This window comes from Lepidochelys olivacea, assembly GCF_965140295.1.
Source record: "Lepidochelys olivacea isolate rLepOli2 genome assembly, chromosome: 1".
Lineage (NCBI taxonomy): Eukaryota > Metazoa > Chordata > Testudines > Cheloniidae > Lepidochelys > Lepidochelys olivacea.
In genome coordinates, this window is record NC_140411.1 from 270711898 (window position 1) to 270727887 (window position 15990).

Here is a 15990-nt window from a genome sequence, read left to right on the forward strand (position 1 = left end):
TTCCCCTGTAGGGTTAAGCCGGGGGAGAGGGTGGGAGACAGATGTGAAGCAGCTTGTTTATGTACACAGGGATGTCCCTTGTATCCTCCTGAGAGTTGTTGTTGAGATCTTTCACGGAGGAACTCCGCAATCCTTTCCTGAAGGTTTCTGGAGATGGCTGCCTTATTTCTTCCTCCTCTGTAGGACACTGTCCCATTCCACTCCACTATGACGATCACTGCAGTAAACAGGCTAGTGGCGTATGGGTCCAGTGGCTTGGGGATGCCCAGCAGCAGCTATGCTGTGTGCCTTTGTTATCCTCAGGAATGAGATATCGGCTAAAATCACCACCGCCTGTGGAAAAGAGTGCTAGTATTCAGTGCATTGCCCTGTACTTGTGGGCCGATTTTTTTTATTTTTTATGCAACTGAATAATTCCCTCCTCCTCTTCCCCCCAGCAGGCCATAGTCACCATGGGTGTGGCAGCTAGGCAACAGTGCTGCGCAGAGGCATTCAAACCTGAAGTGTCAATAAGCAGGTCTGATTTTACAATGTTATGGGAATAAGTTCAGCACTCCCCTCCCTTATCTTTCGCTTTTTGTTGTGATTATAAATACAATGATATCTGTCTGTTTTTTTTGTTGCTGCTCCTTTTAGCCTTGAGGGGTTCCCCCTCCACACCTGCGGCATGCCTGATCCGAAAGAGAAGAAAGAAGCGGACGAGGGAGAACATGTTCTGCAAGATCCTGAAAGCCAGTGCTTCACTGGATCTTGATCAGAAGGCCTGGAGGGTGAATATAGCAGACAGCCTGGAGAAGGAAAGTGCAGACAGGAGAAAGTCCCAGCAGGAAAAGGAGCGGGAGATGCACCAGGGCATAATGGGGGTTCTCAGTCAGCGAACACAAATGCTGCCAACTTCTTGACCGATGGGTCCAACGATCCTGGGCTCACCTTCCTTTGCAGTCAGTGAGGAATTAATTATATTTTCTCAGCTCCTTACCCCAACTCCCTCCAAACTTTCCACATGACATCATGGGCCACATCCCTATCCCTGCCACCCCACGCCAGGGGACAGTAAGGAAAATCACAGCTTCGTATGGCTGGTGTACGTTTGACAGAAATGGACTGAACTGGACATGAATGTTTTTCTAGCCTTCTAATTTTAAAGTTCTGTTCCATTTATTTTATAAGTTTGCATTGTATCATTTTTAACTGCACAATAGTCTTTGCACTGTTTTTCTTATGCAATAAATTTTTATTTTTTGGAAATAATTTGATCTTTATTACTTGATAACATATACTGCAGAATGCCTAGTGCTACGGAAAGCACCATTAATTGTAATTGAACCAGGATTTCAACATCACCAATAGTAATCCGCTGGTCAGGAAAGAATGTCTCTGTTTGCAGCTTTCTGAACAAGCCTGTGTTCTTAAAGATGCAAGTGTCACACACCTTCCCTGACCTGCCCACATTGATATCGGTGAAATGTCCCCCAGTGATTCACCAATACTTTCATAACCATGGAAAAGTAGCCCTTTCTGTGGATGTATTCTGGCACCAGCCCACCTTCCTACAAATGGGGATATACATGCTGTCTGTCGCCCCACCACAGTTCGGGAACCCCATTGCTGCAAATCCATTCACTGTTTCCTGCGCATTGCTGAGAGTCACAGTCCTGTGTAGCAGGAAACAATGGCCCCATACACTTGCAGGACAATGGCCCCCACTGTAGATTTTCCAGCTTCAAAATGATTTCCCACTGACCAATAGGAGTCTGGCATTGCAAGCTTCCACAGTGTGATCACAGCAATTGACTTGCTTCTCAACTGTCAATGCAGCTCTCATTCTGATGTCCATGCACTGGAGGGCTAGTTCAAACTCAGCACATGGACCCAGGAATGTGACTTTTGCGTCCAAAAGTTCTGGCGGCACTGGGAATAACTCCCCTTGTTGACAGGCCCTGAGTTAAAGCCACACAGTAACATAAAACAGATGGTACCATCTCACCCTCTGTAATGGGTAACGCTCCACAGCATTTCTGCAAGGGAAATACTGTCATATGTATTGTTGCCGGAAGGCCAGTCTCTCAGTGAGGGTTGTTTTTTTTTCTCTTTGTACTCCAACAGGATTTCCGGGATGCAGTGGCACATGCTTCCAGGCAGCTAGGAAAGCCAGTGATTGAGGAAAGGATCCTGAATCAGATCCTGTACTACCTACCTCAGCTGTATGAACTTAATCAGGACCTCCTCAGAGAATTAGAAGAGAGACTGTCTCACTGGTAATGATCAATAAGAGTGCAATTTTTTTCCATGGTTTTAAAATTTAACTGTGGAGTAAAGTGAATTTTACATTCAGCAGAAGTTTGCTCTTTTGTAATCTATATGCTTTTTAGACTCCAGAGCTGACTTCTGAGCCTAAGGACCTAATTTTCAAATGAGGACACCTTAACTGGGCATCTAAATTCCACATTTAGATGCTGGAATTGACATTTGGGTGCATTAATTGTACATATGCATGTAAATGCCTATTTGAGCAACCGGATTTTGGACCAAAGCTAAGTTCTTCAAAAATAGAAGCCTAAAGTTAAGCTTCTTTGAATCTGCATTTGGGCATCGAAGTAAGTGGCCTGATTTTTTGAAAGTGCCAAACATTCACACTTCCATTGGCCTCAATCTGGTGCCTAAATGTGAATCCAGGAGCCTGATTTTAGGTTCCTATTTTTGAACATTTTGGCCATAGGCACATGACTAAATTGTGAGTGTTTTGAAAATTGAGTTCCCTATTTCACTTTGCAGGATGAGATACCAGCACGTCAATGCTTATCTCATTTGGAGAGGAGAAGCTAAGAATTTACAGCAACAACAAAATTAACCTGCACATTTTGGTTTGCCTAGTGAGATCAGCACTAGCTCAGTGGTTGACAACTTGCAGCCCTTCAGGGTAATCCGCTGGTGGGCCACCAGACAGTTTGTTTACATTTGCACAGCCGCCCGCAGCTCCCAGTGGCCGTGGTTTGCCATTCCTGGCCAATGGGAGCTCGGGAAGCGGCGTGGGCCGCAGGGAAGTGCTGGGATTTGCGGGCAGCCGTGCAAATGTAAACAAACTGTCTGGTGGCCAGCCAGCGGATTACCCTGACGGGCTGCTTGCAGCCCATGAGTTGCAGGTTGCCCACCACTGCACTAGCTGTTTAATAAGCCTTCTTTTTAATCCACTACTGAGCTCCGAAAGTGACTGAGAATGTTAGCTTTGCTGGTTTCTAAATCACAGATTTATTTTTATGTAGCTATGTGCTGTTTTAATGACTTTGTTCTCTTTTTCAGGATTGATTATCAAAGAATTGCTGATATATTTGTGAAAAAAGGACCCTACTTAAAGATGTATTCAACTTATATCAAAGAATTTGATAAGAATGTTGCGCTGCTAGATGAACAATGCAAGAAGAACCCTAGTTTTGCTGCTGTGGTTAAAGACTTTGAGGTATCATCTTCTTTTGCAAGAGAGATCTTAATTTCTTGTTTCTTATCTCGGGTGCTCTTTTGTAAGGCTGCAAAGATTTAGTTTTTCCTCTTTGTTTCTAGGTCCCAGTTGGGGACCAGTGGGTAGGACGAAGGAGAATTTAACCACTGTGGCCTACGTTTGCAAAAATGACTAGTGGTTTTGGGTGTCCAATTGGAGACACATCAAAGGGACTTGATTTTCAGAAGGCTCAGCACTTTCTAATAATAAGGCCTCTTTAGTGTGGTTTAAGATGGACAGCCAAAATCATTAGTCGCTTCTAAAAGTTTAAGTGTCTGGGTCAAATTATGCACTGACTTCTACCATTGTAAACTCATTGATTTGATTGGGGTTGCAGAGTAAAAATGAGGGCAGAATGTAGTTCTTCAAGTCCTGTGTTTGGTTTGGAATGGAAACCTGGGAAAGCGAATTTCTTGAGCTGCAAACCTGAAAATAAAACAAACCAATTCCTCTTCCAAAATGCCCTCAAACTGAGCACATGCAATAATCCTGCAAAAGCCAAGTACCCCTGCCAGCCTCTCACTTTATTCCCTGGAAAACCGATCAGAGAAGAGGTGTGAACTCTAAACATGCAATCCAGAATAAACATCACTGAGCACTTGTGAGGGTTATTCATTATTTTGACAGAGTTTAATTCAGTAATGAATGAATTTTTGAGACTGACATAGTAAACAACTGCTGAGCTCAGTACTGTTGTAGTTCCTTTCCAGCAGAGAAGTCATAACTTAGCCATAGCTATCTTCTGGTCACAGAGGGCCTGTTTCTCACCAAGCCCCACTAGGTGAGCGCGCACAAATGTAAGCCTGCTTTGCATGGCCAGCATCAGGTGCTTCCAGGCATTGCTCGATGTGTTGGGTGTGTGCGTGGCTAGATAAGCTACTTGGGAAGCTACAGGGGGAAGGAGGCTAAAGTGTGGAGGAGAAGAGAGTAAAGAAATGTAGGAGAGAGAAAAACAAGACAGCAATTACCAAAGAAAGAGATAAAACCTATCCCTGTTAGTGAAGGTGCTTCTTGTCAGTGTTCCTCATGTACGAGTAGCATTAATAAATGATTTTCAGGCGATTCGAACTGGAAGAAGTGATGAGAGGGCCAAATCACCCAACCTATGATGATTAAAACATAGAATCATAGAATATCAGGGTTGGAAGGGACCCCAGAAGGTCATCTAGTCCAACCCCCTGCTCGAAGCAGGACCAATTCCCAGTTAAATCATCCCAGCCAGGGCTTTGTCAAGCCTGACCTTAAAAACCTCTAAGGAAGGAGATTCAACCACCTCCCTAGGTAACGCATTCCAGTGTTTCACCACCCTCTTAGTGAAAAAGTTTTTCCTAATATCCAATCTAAACCTCCCCACTGCAACTTGATGTTGGAGCATGACCCTTTAAAAAGGTTTATCTCTCTGTTGTGTCTTTGGGCTTTGTACCACTTAAAGAGACTTCTGTAATGAATGCTGCAGCCTTCCCTACAGTTCTGTCTGATTGATAAGAATTGCGATGCCACCAGGTTACCTTCACTGCTAGCTGGCAGGTTTCCCTTATTTCTAGGGAGATGCATAACATTCTTTTCTTAGAACAAAGACAGATGTTTTGATTTTGCATAGAATTCCAGTGTTTACCTGTTACGTATCTTCCTAACTTTTGAGACATACTATTTTTATGTGTGTTCTTCTGTGTGGAGGAATGATCAGATCTGGCTACTAGCAATACTGTAGCATGTGGGCCTACAGATAAATGTTACTTGTGCATAGCTGAGGGCTGACTTAGGCAGCTCACCTTTATATGTACTGCTGTGGAGTTAAGCAGGATAGCAGAATGCATCCCTTTCCAGCACACGAGTAAAAGTCAATTGTTTAGAGGCACAACTTCTTTGGGTAGCAGATAATTGACTATTAGAGGACTGTGGGTATTTATTTTGGGTGTTTGTCTTTCAGATGAGTCCTCGCTGTGCTAGTCTGGCACTCAAGCACTATCTGCTCAAGCCAGTTCAGAGGATTCCCCAGTACAGGCTGCTTTTGACAGGTACTGACAAGCTGTTCACAAGTTTAAAAGCCAGTCCTCACAAGTCCCAGGAAATTGGCATCTAGGCCATCACAACACTTTGCAAAGGATATTTACTTGATTACAGATGTATGAAACTCTCTTAAAATGTACTGTGCAGCTAGAAGTTCTACTCAGTAATATTGGCAGTCATAAAATACGCAGGAAAAATGCAGTTATTCCCAGCCACGTGATACGTTTTCTGGTAGATAAATTCAGCAGAAGTCACAAACATCAAACCTTGTTATGGTTTGCTCTGTTTCCACAGCTGTGGAATCCAATCATGTCATTAGGAGCAGGGGAAGAGCATTGATTTCAAATGTGAGAAGGATGGGGAAGGGAGAAAAGGGGTCCTTACAATTGAAAATAAAAACATTTTTCTTTTAATATAAGTTCTAACCCAAGTACTAAATCCTCTAAGCCTGTTTTTTTTCCTGAAATTAGCCATGATTTTAAAGAAAATGTTTTGTGTGCACTGAAATCTTGTCTTTCTCAAAAATATAACCTAATTCTTGTTTTCTTGTTAACAAAAATTACAGGGTTTAAGTTCCGTTGCTTGGTTTATAAAGTTATGTGTTTTAGGAATGTAGGGAACATGCATTATAAAGGACAGTGTCAAGGATTTAGAATCTTCTCGAGTTCTTAAATATTTAGTTTTTGTTTTTTTCATGCTACTGTCCCTTGCTGAGAAATTTAAAAATAGTATCTGTATATGTAGTAACTACAAAAATAAAATGCTCCATGACCCTTTTCCAGCTCTGCAGCAGCTAACCAAGAAATGCCATTTCTCCTGCAGTATTTAAATCAGTGATGCTGCTGCATAGTACAGATTAAGCTTATTACATTGCAGCCACAAAGTTATGATTAAAAATAACCCCTTTATTTTCAGTTGCATTAAAATCAAAGAGGGAAGGCAGGGAAAACCCTATGAAAACAGGTTATTTGTAAGTGGGAAATGTTTACATCTCTTACAATACAAGGAAAAGCAAAAGCTTATTAAAAGGTATCTGATCATTTTATTTTAAAAGGACACTAACTTTAGACATGACAGGGGGACTGCTATTCATTCCAAATTCAGTGGTGGTGTCTCAATTTCTAAGAGACCAAAGGCATACTTAAAAGGGGTGGAACCAAAAGGTAGGGAGGAGGAAAGACCTTTTTGATAAATGCAGTTGCAACAGAAACCCCATAGCTCAAAGGCTTTAAAATCCTCATTATCGTTGGTTCTAAATGCAGGAGGTGAGGGAGGAAGTTCATAGAAAACACTAGTCTTGTAAATCCTCTTCTATCTGGCTGATACCATAGGACCCCAGTCATGCAATTGGATCTGTGAAGGTAGATCTTGTACCCATGTAGAGCTTTGTTGATCCTGTGGCTGCCAGCAGGGATCACACTGCAAGATCAGGGTCTTGGTTTCTAAACAGAATTTTTCTCTGTTCCATGGGAGGGATGAAAAGCTCAAAGATCAGACTCTCATCTATGCTGATTATTTTTTAGTAACAGTTCTTGGAAGGAACAGTAAAATAACTTCAAAGGGAGAGCTATACTTCCCTTGCTATTGCTCAGCCTGCAATATCCATCCACATTGCATTATATTTGCCTTGGCCATAAAATGGGATTATTTGCCCCTCCCCATGTGTAGCTAGATGGTCTGTCTGTCCATTTAAAGCACCTCTGCTTAATACTGGGTGGTCTCCATGAAAATGCTGCACTGCTGGGACTTCAGAACACACAGAAGGTACTTGGGCCCAGCATCAGAATGCGCTGGGCAGCATGAGTGAAACAAGAATGAAGGTAATTTTAAATGATAAAGTTGCTGTATTCAAAGCCAATGGCAAAATTCCCTATTCTGTAGATGCATAAGGAAACAAAGTGGGCAAATTGTGGCAGGGAGAGGAAAAAAATTATCAGTGAAATGCAGCTGCTGGGCCTCTTGGTGTCGACAGCTGGTTTTCTTTCTCGATGTTATCTAAGCACTCTGTGTCAGTAGGCTAGCCTTGTTTTTATGATACATTTCCACTTTCCTGTTTCCATGTACCTTTGCAGTAGCATCAATTTACAAGATGATTGCTGCCTCTTGATACTGTTACTCCTGAGCTGTCAATGTCAGAGGCAGATGGGCTCATAAATCTGCAAAAGAGAGGAGCATCTCATCTGTATTCCTGTCAAATTATATGGTTCCTCCATTTGCTCACGTGGGCTTTCACTTCTCTACACACTAATCGTTTGATTCTTGCATAACAAGTATTAAAAGGATTACTTACTGTGACGGATAGTTAGAAACTTCTGCTGTCTAGTAAGAAAATAAAGGAGTGAAATTCTTCCCTACTGCCCCTTTCCCAAATCCCTGTATCACTCGAGGCTGTGCAATATTCACGTCCTCCATGCTGTCCTGGGATGAGCCCTCTTCCTTCTTATCGCTTCATTCATTTTCTCAGCCTTTCCCTTCTCTCTTCCTCATTCCTTGCTGATTCTGTCTCCGTTCAGTGCACATCCTCACCCTCCATTTCTGTGTTTTATGGTTGTCTTTGTACTATGCCCTGCTGCTGTATCTATCATCTCTCAATTGTCCATCATATCAAGGAATAACCATCATTGTAGACTCAAATGTGTCTCCTGCACAAACTTGCTGCTTATCTCACTTAAACCCACATCATGTGAGGAACATAGAATAAATATATTTTTTCTGTTTGCAAATTAGGGCCTTGGCAAGTTGAGAGCTAAAAAAGTAGGTTTCAGCGATTTATATTTATGCTTCCTTTAGCCTGTCTCAAGTCAGGCAATAGGAAGGAAGAAGAAAATTAGACCATATCTCTCATCCTTCCCCTCTTAGAAATTCCACTTACAATAAATAGTTCATCTCTGGTTGCTATATTTTGTTCTAAGTATTCTGTATATCTTCTGTAAATAATGCTTGATTTTGACTTATTCAGATTTTTTTGTTTAAATAGTGATCACTAGTCATTTTTTTTTTAAGCTAAGAGATTTAGTTTCATTGATTGGATTTTGTTCATATACTTGTTCTTATTAAGTAAGTTTGTACTAAATTATAGTGTTTCAGCAAAATATAATGGTATCCATATCAATAAAAACCTTTCTGTGTAATAGTCTGATGGCATTAACCACAGAAAGGTTAATGAAGTGAGCTGTAGCTCACGAAAGCTTATGCTCAAATAAATTGGTTAGTCTCTAAGGTGCCACAAGTCCTCCTTTTCTTTTTGCGAATACAGACTAACACGGCTGCTACTCTGAAAGGTTGTTGTAAGCACAGAATTTTCAGTGTGTATTCATGGAAAATGAGAGATTAGAAACATCTGTTCAAAACCTACTTTGAAGCTATAGATTTTAGCCACGAACAGAGGCTATTAGCCAGATGTGCAAAGGAGTGTTAAGTTCAAAATTACATAAATATTATTTCAGCATTTAGCAGCTGCAAATTTAATTGGATACTCCATAGAGCCCTAACATAAGAGCAAGACTCTAATTTTGACTGCAGAGTTTCAAATAAATAAATTTATGCTGAAACTTGTCTTAAGTCTCTCTGACACTTTTAGTTCTCTGGCACTTTTAATTCTAGTTTTGTCCGTGAATGAAAGTACCTGTCAAAAGAATTGCGCCATATAAAATGTTTGCGAATATAGACTAACACGGCTGCTACTCTGAAACATATAAAATGTTGTTCATTTGTTTATCTTGGACAAAACTTTAATGTATGCCATAAAGCATGTATATGCCAAGAAATATTCAGTTCCCTATTTGGGTCCCTATTACACGGGGAATTTAAGATCACTTTTGGGTCTTAAATTTATGTTGCCATTCACAATGGATTGTTTTCTTAGGGTGCTATCATAACACAATGGTCAGTGTGCATTGTGTCCCCTACTGTACCTGGTCCACAGAGGATACAAGTTTGTTACAGCTGCCAGTTGCAAAGCCTGGCTCTTTAGTACAAACTCATGCTTTTAGTTCAGGAGGTCCCGAGTTCAGTCCCTGGTGATGGAAACCCACACTGTATTTCAACTCTGATTTGTTATTTTGGATTATAGTAGTGCACAAAATATGCACAACGTGTATAGGAAAACACAGTTCCTGCCCTGGAGAGCTCACAGTCTATGAAGATGAACACTATGCAAAGGTTGGGAGAGAGGGATAAAACATGCAACCAACTTTTAAAAATAAATGACTACTATCCCATAGGGCTTCTACCTAGCCATTCTTTGGCCTTGTCTGTGCAGTAGGTTGCTCTAGTTTAGCTACAGGTGTGTGCATTTTTAAACCAGTTTGGTTAAACTGGTTTAAAAATGCTATGTGGCTATTAAATTGGTTTAAAAATGACATTATTTTATCTTAAGTTGATTCCTTATTGATGTAAGCTACATCAATTTTAAAAATGGCTTTTTAACTTATGTAGGTAAGGAATCAATTTCAGATAAATTGGTTTAAAAATGGCTGATATGAATTTAAAATGTTCTCATAGTGGTTTTCACCAGTTTAACCAAATTGGTTTAAAAATACAAGACTTGATTAACTATTTTGTGTAGCTATCACAGCAAAAATCTCTCTTGGAATATATAAAGGAGGAAGGAAATAACTTGGTTTTTTGTTGTGGGAGAGAGTTTAGTGTCATGGAAGAGACAAGTACTAAAAAAAACAAACATTGGCTGGTGCCCACTAATGGTAAAACAAAACTTCAGGTTCAGCAAAAAATGGTGGTTTTCCTCTGATCTAGCTGGATCAATCTTTTCTCTTTTTCTCCCTTCCTCTAGAGTAGAACCTACCTACTACTGCTCCTTCTCCACACCCTCACCTGACCTTTATGCCTTACTCTTCACTACATCCTCCACAAAACTTTCAGGCCAGAATGCAGATATGTTCACTAATTAAATATATATATATAAATATTTATTATCATTTATTTATAAAAGATTGTATATTTTTCTGAAAGTTTCTATTGCATCTCTTCTGCACTTTAACCACTTTAGAATATATAGAACAGATGCCTACTGCAAATGTGACACATGCAGTGCCTTTGGTGGTACATTATGCTTTCTGATTAAATATTGTAGGAAATGGAATCTCCAGGGGAATATGTTTGGTTTTCCCAATTTGGCATTTAAGGTTAGTTTTAGTGATTTTAGCAGAAAGAATGAGTACTTGTGGCACCTTAGAGACTAACAAATTTATTTGAGCCTAAGCTTTCGTGGGCTAAAGCCCACTTCATCAAATGCATGCAGTGGAAAATACAGTAGGAAAATAGGTAAAATGGGGGCTGCCATACCAACTCTTAACGAGACCAATCGATTAAGGTGGGCTATCATCAGCAGGAGGGAAAAAAAAATTTGTAGTAATAATCAGGATGGCCCATTTCAAACAGTTGACAAGAAGGTGTGAGTAACACTAGGGGGAAAATTAGCATGGGGAAATAGTTTTTAGCTAGTGTAATGACTCATCCACTCCCAGTCCTTATTCAAGCCTAATTTAATGGTGTCCAGTTTGCAGATTAATTCCAGTTCTGCTGTTTCTTGTTGGAGTCTGTTTTTGAAGTTTTTATGTTGAATAATTGCTACTTTTAGGTCTGTAATTGAGTGTCCAGGGAGGTTGAACTGTTCTCCGACTGGTTTTTGAATGTTATAATTCTTGATGTCTGATTTGTGTCCATTTATTCTTTTGCGTAGAGACTGTCTGGTTTGACCAATGTACATGGCAGAGGGGCATTGCTGGCACATGATGGCATATATCACATTGGCAGATGTGCAGGTGAACGAGCCTCTGATAGTGTGGCTGATGTGATTAGGTCCTATGATGGTGTCCCCTGAATAGATATGTGGACAGAGTTGGCAATGGGCTTTCTTGCAAGGATAGGTTCCTGGGTTAGTGTTTTTGTTATGTGGTGTGTGGTTGCTGGTGAGTAAGTAAAGATTGAAAACCTCAAAGCAAGAAATATTTTGTGGATTCGGTGTGCCATCTAGTGGGCAAAGACTAGATTTATCATTAAGAAAAGGAGGACTTGTGGCACCTTAGAGACTAACCAATTTATTTGAGCATGAGCTTTCGTGAGGTACAGCTCACTTCATCGGATGCACACAGCTGTAGCTCACGAAAGCTTATGCTCAAATAAATTGGTTAGTCTCTAAGGTGCCACAAGTACTCCTTTTCTTTTTGCGAATACAGACTAACATGGCTGCTACTCTGAAACCTAGATTTATCATTGATCACAACCAAACTAACACACACCAAAATTTGGTAGTTTATTTTCCTTTATTGGAACAAAAATTCTTCCACATAATAAAACAACCAGAACATTCTTTTGCCTAATACTGATTATTTATTACAATCAGGTTAGGTACTAACACACAACACAGTAACATTTGTAATCTTCAAAATCTGTCATGACCCATACAAAATTGAACACAAATAAGTGCATGTGGTCTAGCTTTGTATAGATGCCTTTTGTCACACTGAATAATTAACGGATAACTGCTGTTCATCGATTTGTTCTGAAATATAACACCTATACCAATTATGTCATTTGCCTGAAGACACTGTTTCTGTGAACTCTCTCCCTGAGTATAATAGAACAACACATTTTTTTACTTATTTCACTGCTCATCATTCCTTTTTTTACCTGAAACATTCAGTGTAAATATTGTGTTGTGCACAGATACTGTGTAGCTGGGCTGATGTTGACATTACATTTTCTGTTACACTCCAAAAACAAGTATTTTAGTGATATTTCATCTGATTGTTTGTTTGTTTTTAATCCATTAGGGGCTATAGTTTATTGCACACATCTACCCAAAAGAACATTTTTTCCAGCAATTTTTATGCTTTTTTTTCCCCTTTTTATAACACTGGTTCTTTCCCAACATATTTATGTAATATTTTTTCTTTCTTATGCAGATTATTTAAAGAATCTTTTAGAAGACTCAGCAGACTATAGGGATACTCAAGGTAAATGTATTTCTGTAGATTAAATAAAGAGAAGGTTTGTTAAAGATGAAAAATGAGAATATTTCTAAACTTTAACTTTCGATGCATATAATGTAGTGAACCAGTAAATATATTTTTATTCAGTTTTATGTTACTATGAAAAGAGACGTTGAAGGGTTCCGTGTTTTTTTTCCCCAAAAAGAATGTTCAAAGTTTACAAGTAAAAACAGCTGTTCCTGTAAAATGAATTCAGGGACTGAAATTCAAGCTCTAGTTCTTTCCTCCTTGCACTCTCATCATCACCAGGTTTGGCTCTGCAGTGTTAGTAGAACTAAGAAGGATCTATTTTTATGGTTTAAGCAAGCAAATAATGACTCTGAATATACAAAGGGAGCAGCTTTTGGGGGGGCAAATAGGTAAAGATTGTTTCACGTCTTCATTTTTTCAGTGTTAGCTGAGCCAGTAACTTCCATGCATTGATAATAGATATGAATAAACTAGCACTAATGCAGGGATCTCAAACTCAAATCACCACGAGGGCCACATGAGGACTAGCACATTGGCCCGAGGGCCACATCACTGAAACCTTTTCATACAATGATACAAAAGTATAGTCAAAAATGAAAAAAAATAAGAGTAATATTGTATGCTAATCAAAGTCAATGTATTAACTTTTTTAGAACTGTAATGCGAAGAGGGATTTTAATAAAATATAGACATTCAGTAATGTTTGAAGCTTGGCTGCCAGTGGAGTCGGCGCCTATGGCAGGCCGCAGGAAATAACTCCAAGACGCATGTTTGAGACCCCTGCACTAATGCAACACTGGACACTTGAAATCTAGTCAATTTCAAAAAATGAGTTATAAGTAGTGTCAGGTCTGCACCTTCTCTTGAGTCTCCTCTGCCAAACTTGTGTGCTTTCAGCAATCACATTTCCTTATATTCTAAAATGTTTTTCTGTCCTTTGTTGCTATATCAAAGACAAATAGGGAAACTTAACTGTAGCTGTACAGGGGAAACAATGAAAGAACTGTCAAATGTTATGAAGACGACAAACTAAATCTAGATATGAAAAAATCCTCTCATCTTTCATTTTTAGTAATCTAGGTGTTGCTTGTGACAACAGTAGGTTAAAAAACAAGTCAAAATGGAATAGTGAAGTTGGCTGTCTCCCTTTAACTGTGTAAATAAAGACCTATCTGGGCTAGGTGTCTCAAAACTATATCTGCAGGTCACCTCAGGGACCTCTGTGCTTTCTTGTAGATGAGTTACTCCTTATAGGTAGTGCAACATTAGAAAGTGAGAGGAGCCTTCTTTCCAAAAACAGTTTTCATACCATTTCCTACACCTGTTCACTTCATGTATTATTTACTCTTGAGTATAGTTATTAGACTTTCAAAATCTTAAGGTTTATTTTGGAATCACAATACCATAAAAGATAATGTGACCTTAAATCTTCCTCTGTGAATCCCAGTCAATTTACCATAGGATTCATCAGTCTTAATTTTTCCTGAAGTCAATGAGTGAATACGTTGGCGTGGATTTGTTTTCATACCAGATCTCTGAAGGCGGTTTGAAGAAATATTCAGCCACCTGTATCTTATTTGGAGCCAATTCATTCCAGCTTTCCTTGGATAGAGAATTCCTGTGGCTCAGCTTCCAAACGTGCAGCTGACTCTCTGAGAGGCCCTAAGTTTAAAGACCTCCTGATCTTGCTAGTATTATGTTCATTGGGCGTGTTCGGTATTTCCATGCCTTTTGATTATTTGGAAGCTGTATTTGTTTCCTATGTGAAAGACACTTGAAACAAAACCCCAAAATGCTCCTTACATCAATCTAAGTGGGAGCTTCTAGTTCATGCTTCCACTTAATTCCCAGCTCAGGCCTTAAACACCTCTGTACCTTTTGAAGTTTGGCAATTGCATGTTTTAACCTATTTTCTGTCTCGCTAAGAACTGAACAGTTCTGGATGTGTATGTCCAGGAACTCAAGTGCTACACTGATGAGACCTGTCTAAATACCAGGATAGAAAGAAAAAATAGTGTTTTGGTTTTAGTGGCCTAGTGATAGTATTTCTGGACATCTCTAAACCTATAAAAGTTCCATTATTTGGGATGCTTAATTGCATTCAAATGGTTCAGAGGGTGATCTGTATCTTAGTCTGTCACCACATAGTTATTTGTGCTAACTTTCAGTAAAGTGAGTTTATCTGTTTTCTGCAGTTAAATGAATTGCAGATTTGAATTCTGTATGAAATGCTGCTGCTCTGTGCAGTAATTCACATGCTCCTTTCATCCTATTGCAGTAATTTGAAACACTTTTTTCCATTGTGTAGGGGTTTTTTTCATTGAATACAGAGATACCAAACTGCCTTCCATCTTGGGTAACTCTTCCCTTTTAGAGATTTTACATTTTCAAAACCACTTGGGTACAAAACATTTGACACTTAAAAAGAAATGTGTGGGATTTTAAACTTGAAAATAATCTTAGTCAGCAATAAACCCAAAGACAGAAAATTGAAAATACAGCGATAGCTCCACTGGAAGTCCTCTGAATTCTGTGACCAACATTTCAGGGAAACGTGTGCAATGGAAAAAGATGGTTATTGGCTGAGTCCCTGTGCTGAGTGTACACTGGGACTTAATCCTGCTCACATTATACAATTATTTACACAAGTGGTCACCTTGAAGTAAAAGGGACTAGTTGTGTGAGTAAGGCAAGCTGAGTGTGAGCTTAATTTTGTTGGCAAAATGAGTGCCGTCATTTCAGTTAACTTTAAGAAATTTGGTGGCTAACATGGCAGAAAAGCGCTGCCACAATGGATGGTGGTTTGCAAGGACGCAGCTTTTATGACCTAATCCAGAGACCACTGAAGGCAACGGAAAGACTCCCACTGACTTCCGTGAGCTTTGGGTCACACTCTTGAGCCCCTTAGCACCAGCTGAATTGGGCAACATGTTTTTGAACACTGAACCGCTGGCTAGATTGTATACCTAAATTCTGTTCCTTCACACTTTAGGTGCTCTGGCTGTTGTCATAGAAGTAGCCAACCATGCCAATGATATCATGAAACAGGGAGTAAGTATCATAATTGTGGAAGTTGATGTCTGCTAAAGCTGTCTAATGCATTTTCATTAAATTGAAAGGCAATTCTATTTTTGTGTGTTTTTTCCCACATAGGATAACTTTCAGAAGCTCATGCAGATTCAATACAGTTTAAATGGGCATCATGAGATTGTTCAACCAGGAAGGGTAAGTTCTGCAAAAGAGCATTCAGCAGATAGCAGCAAGGAAACTGTACACTAAAGTGATACTAAGTATATATAACTACTGTTAAAGCAGGGAGAACTGTGTGCATTTCTGGTCTCCCATGTTTAATAAAGATTAATTCAAACTGGAACAGGTGCAGAGAGAGGCTACTAGGATGATCAGAGGAATGCAAAACCTACCTTATGAGAGGAGACTCAGAGTTTGACTTGTTTAGCTTAACCAAAAGAAGGCTGAAGGGAGATATGATTGCTGTCTATA

General features: G+C 39.6%; 1 protein-coding gene across 2 annotated transcripts in view; it reads left to right on the top strand.

Annotated features, from left to right (window-relative positions):
- FGD6 (FYVE, RhoGEF and PH domain containing 6) overlaps positions 1 to 15990 on the top strand; it is a 102929-nt gene that overhangs the window by 53154 nt on the left and 33785 nt on the right. For both annotated transcript variants that reach the window (XM_084633220.1, XM_084633221.1), the window contains exons 6-11: positions 2107 to 2258; positions 3301 to 3457; positions 5427 to 5514; positions 12433 to 12483; positions 15482 to 15540; positions 15643 to 15714. In XM_084633220.1, coding sequence (XP_084489346.1) covers positions 2107 to 2258; positions 3301 to 3457; positions 5427 to 5514; positions 12433 to 12483; positions 15482 to 15540; positions 15643 to 15714 — 579 coding nt within the window. The remainder of the gene's footprint in view (positions 1 to 2106; positions 2259 to 3300; positions 3458 to 5426; positions 5515 to 12432; positions 12484 to 15481; positions 15541 to 15642; positions 15715 to 15990) is intronic.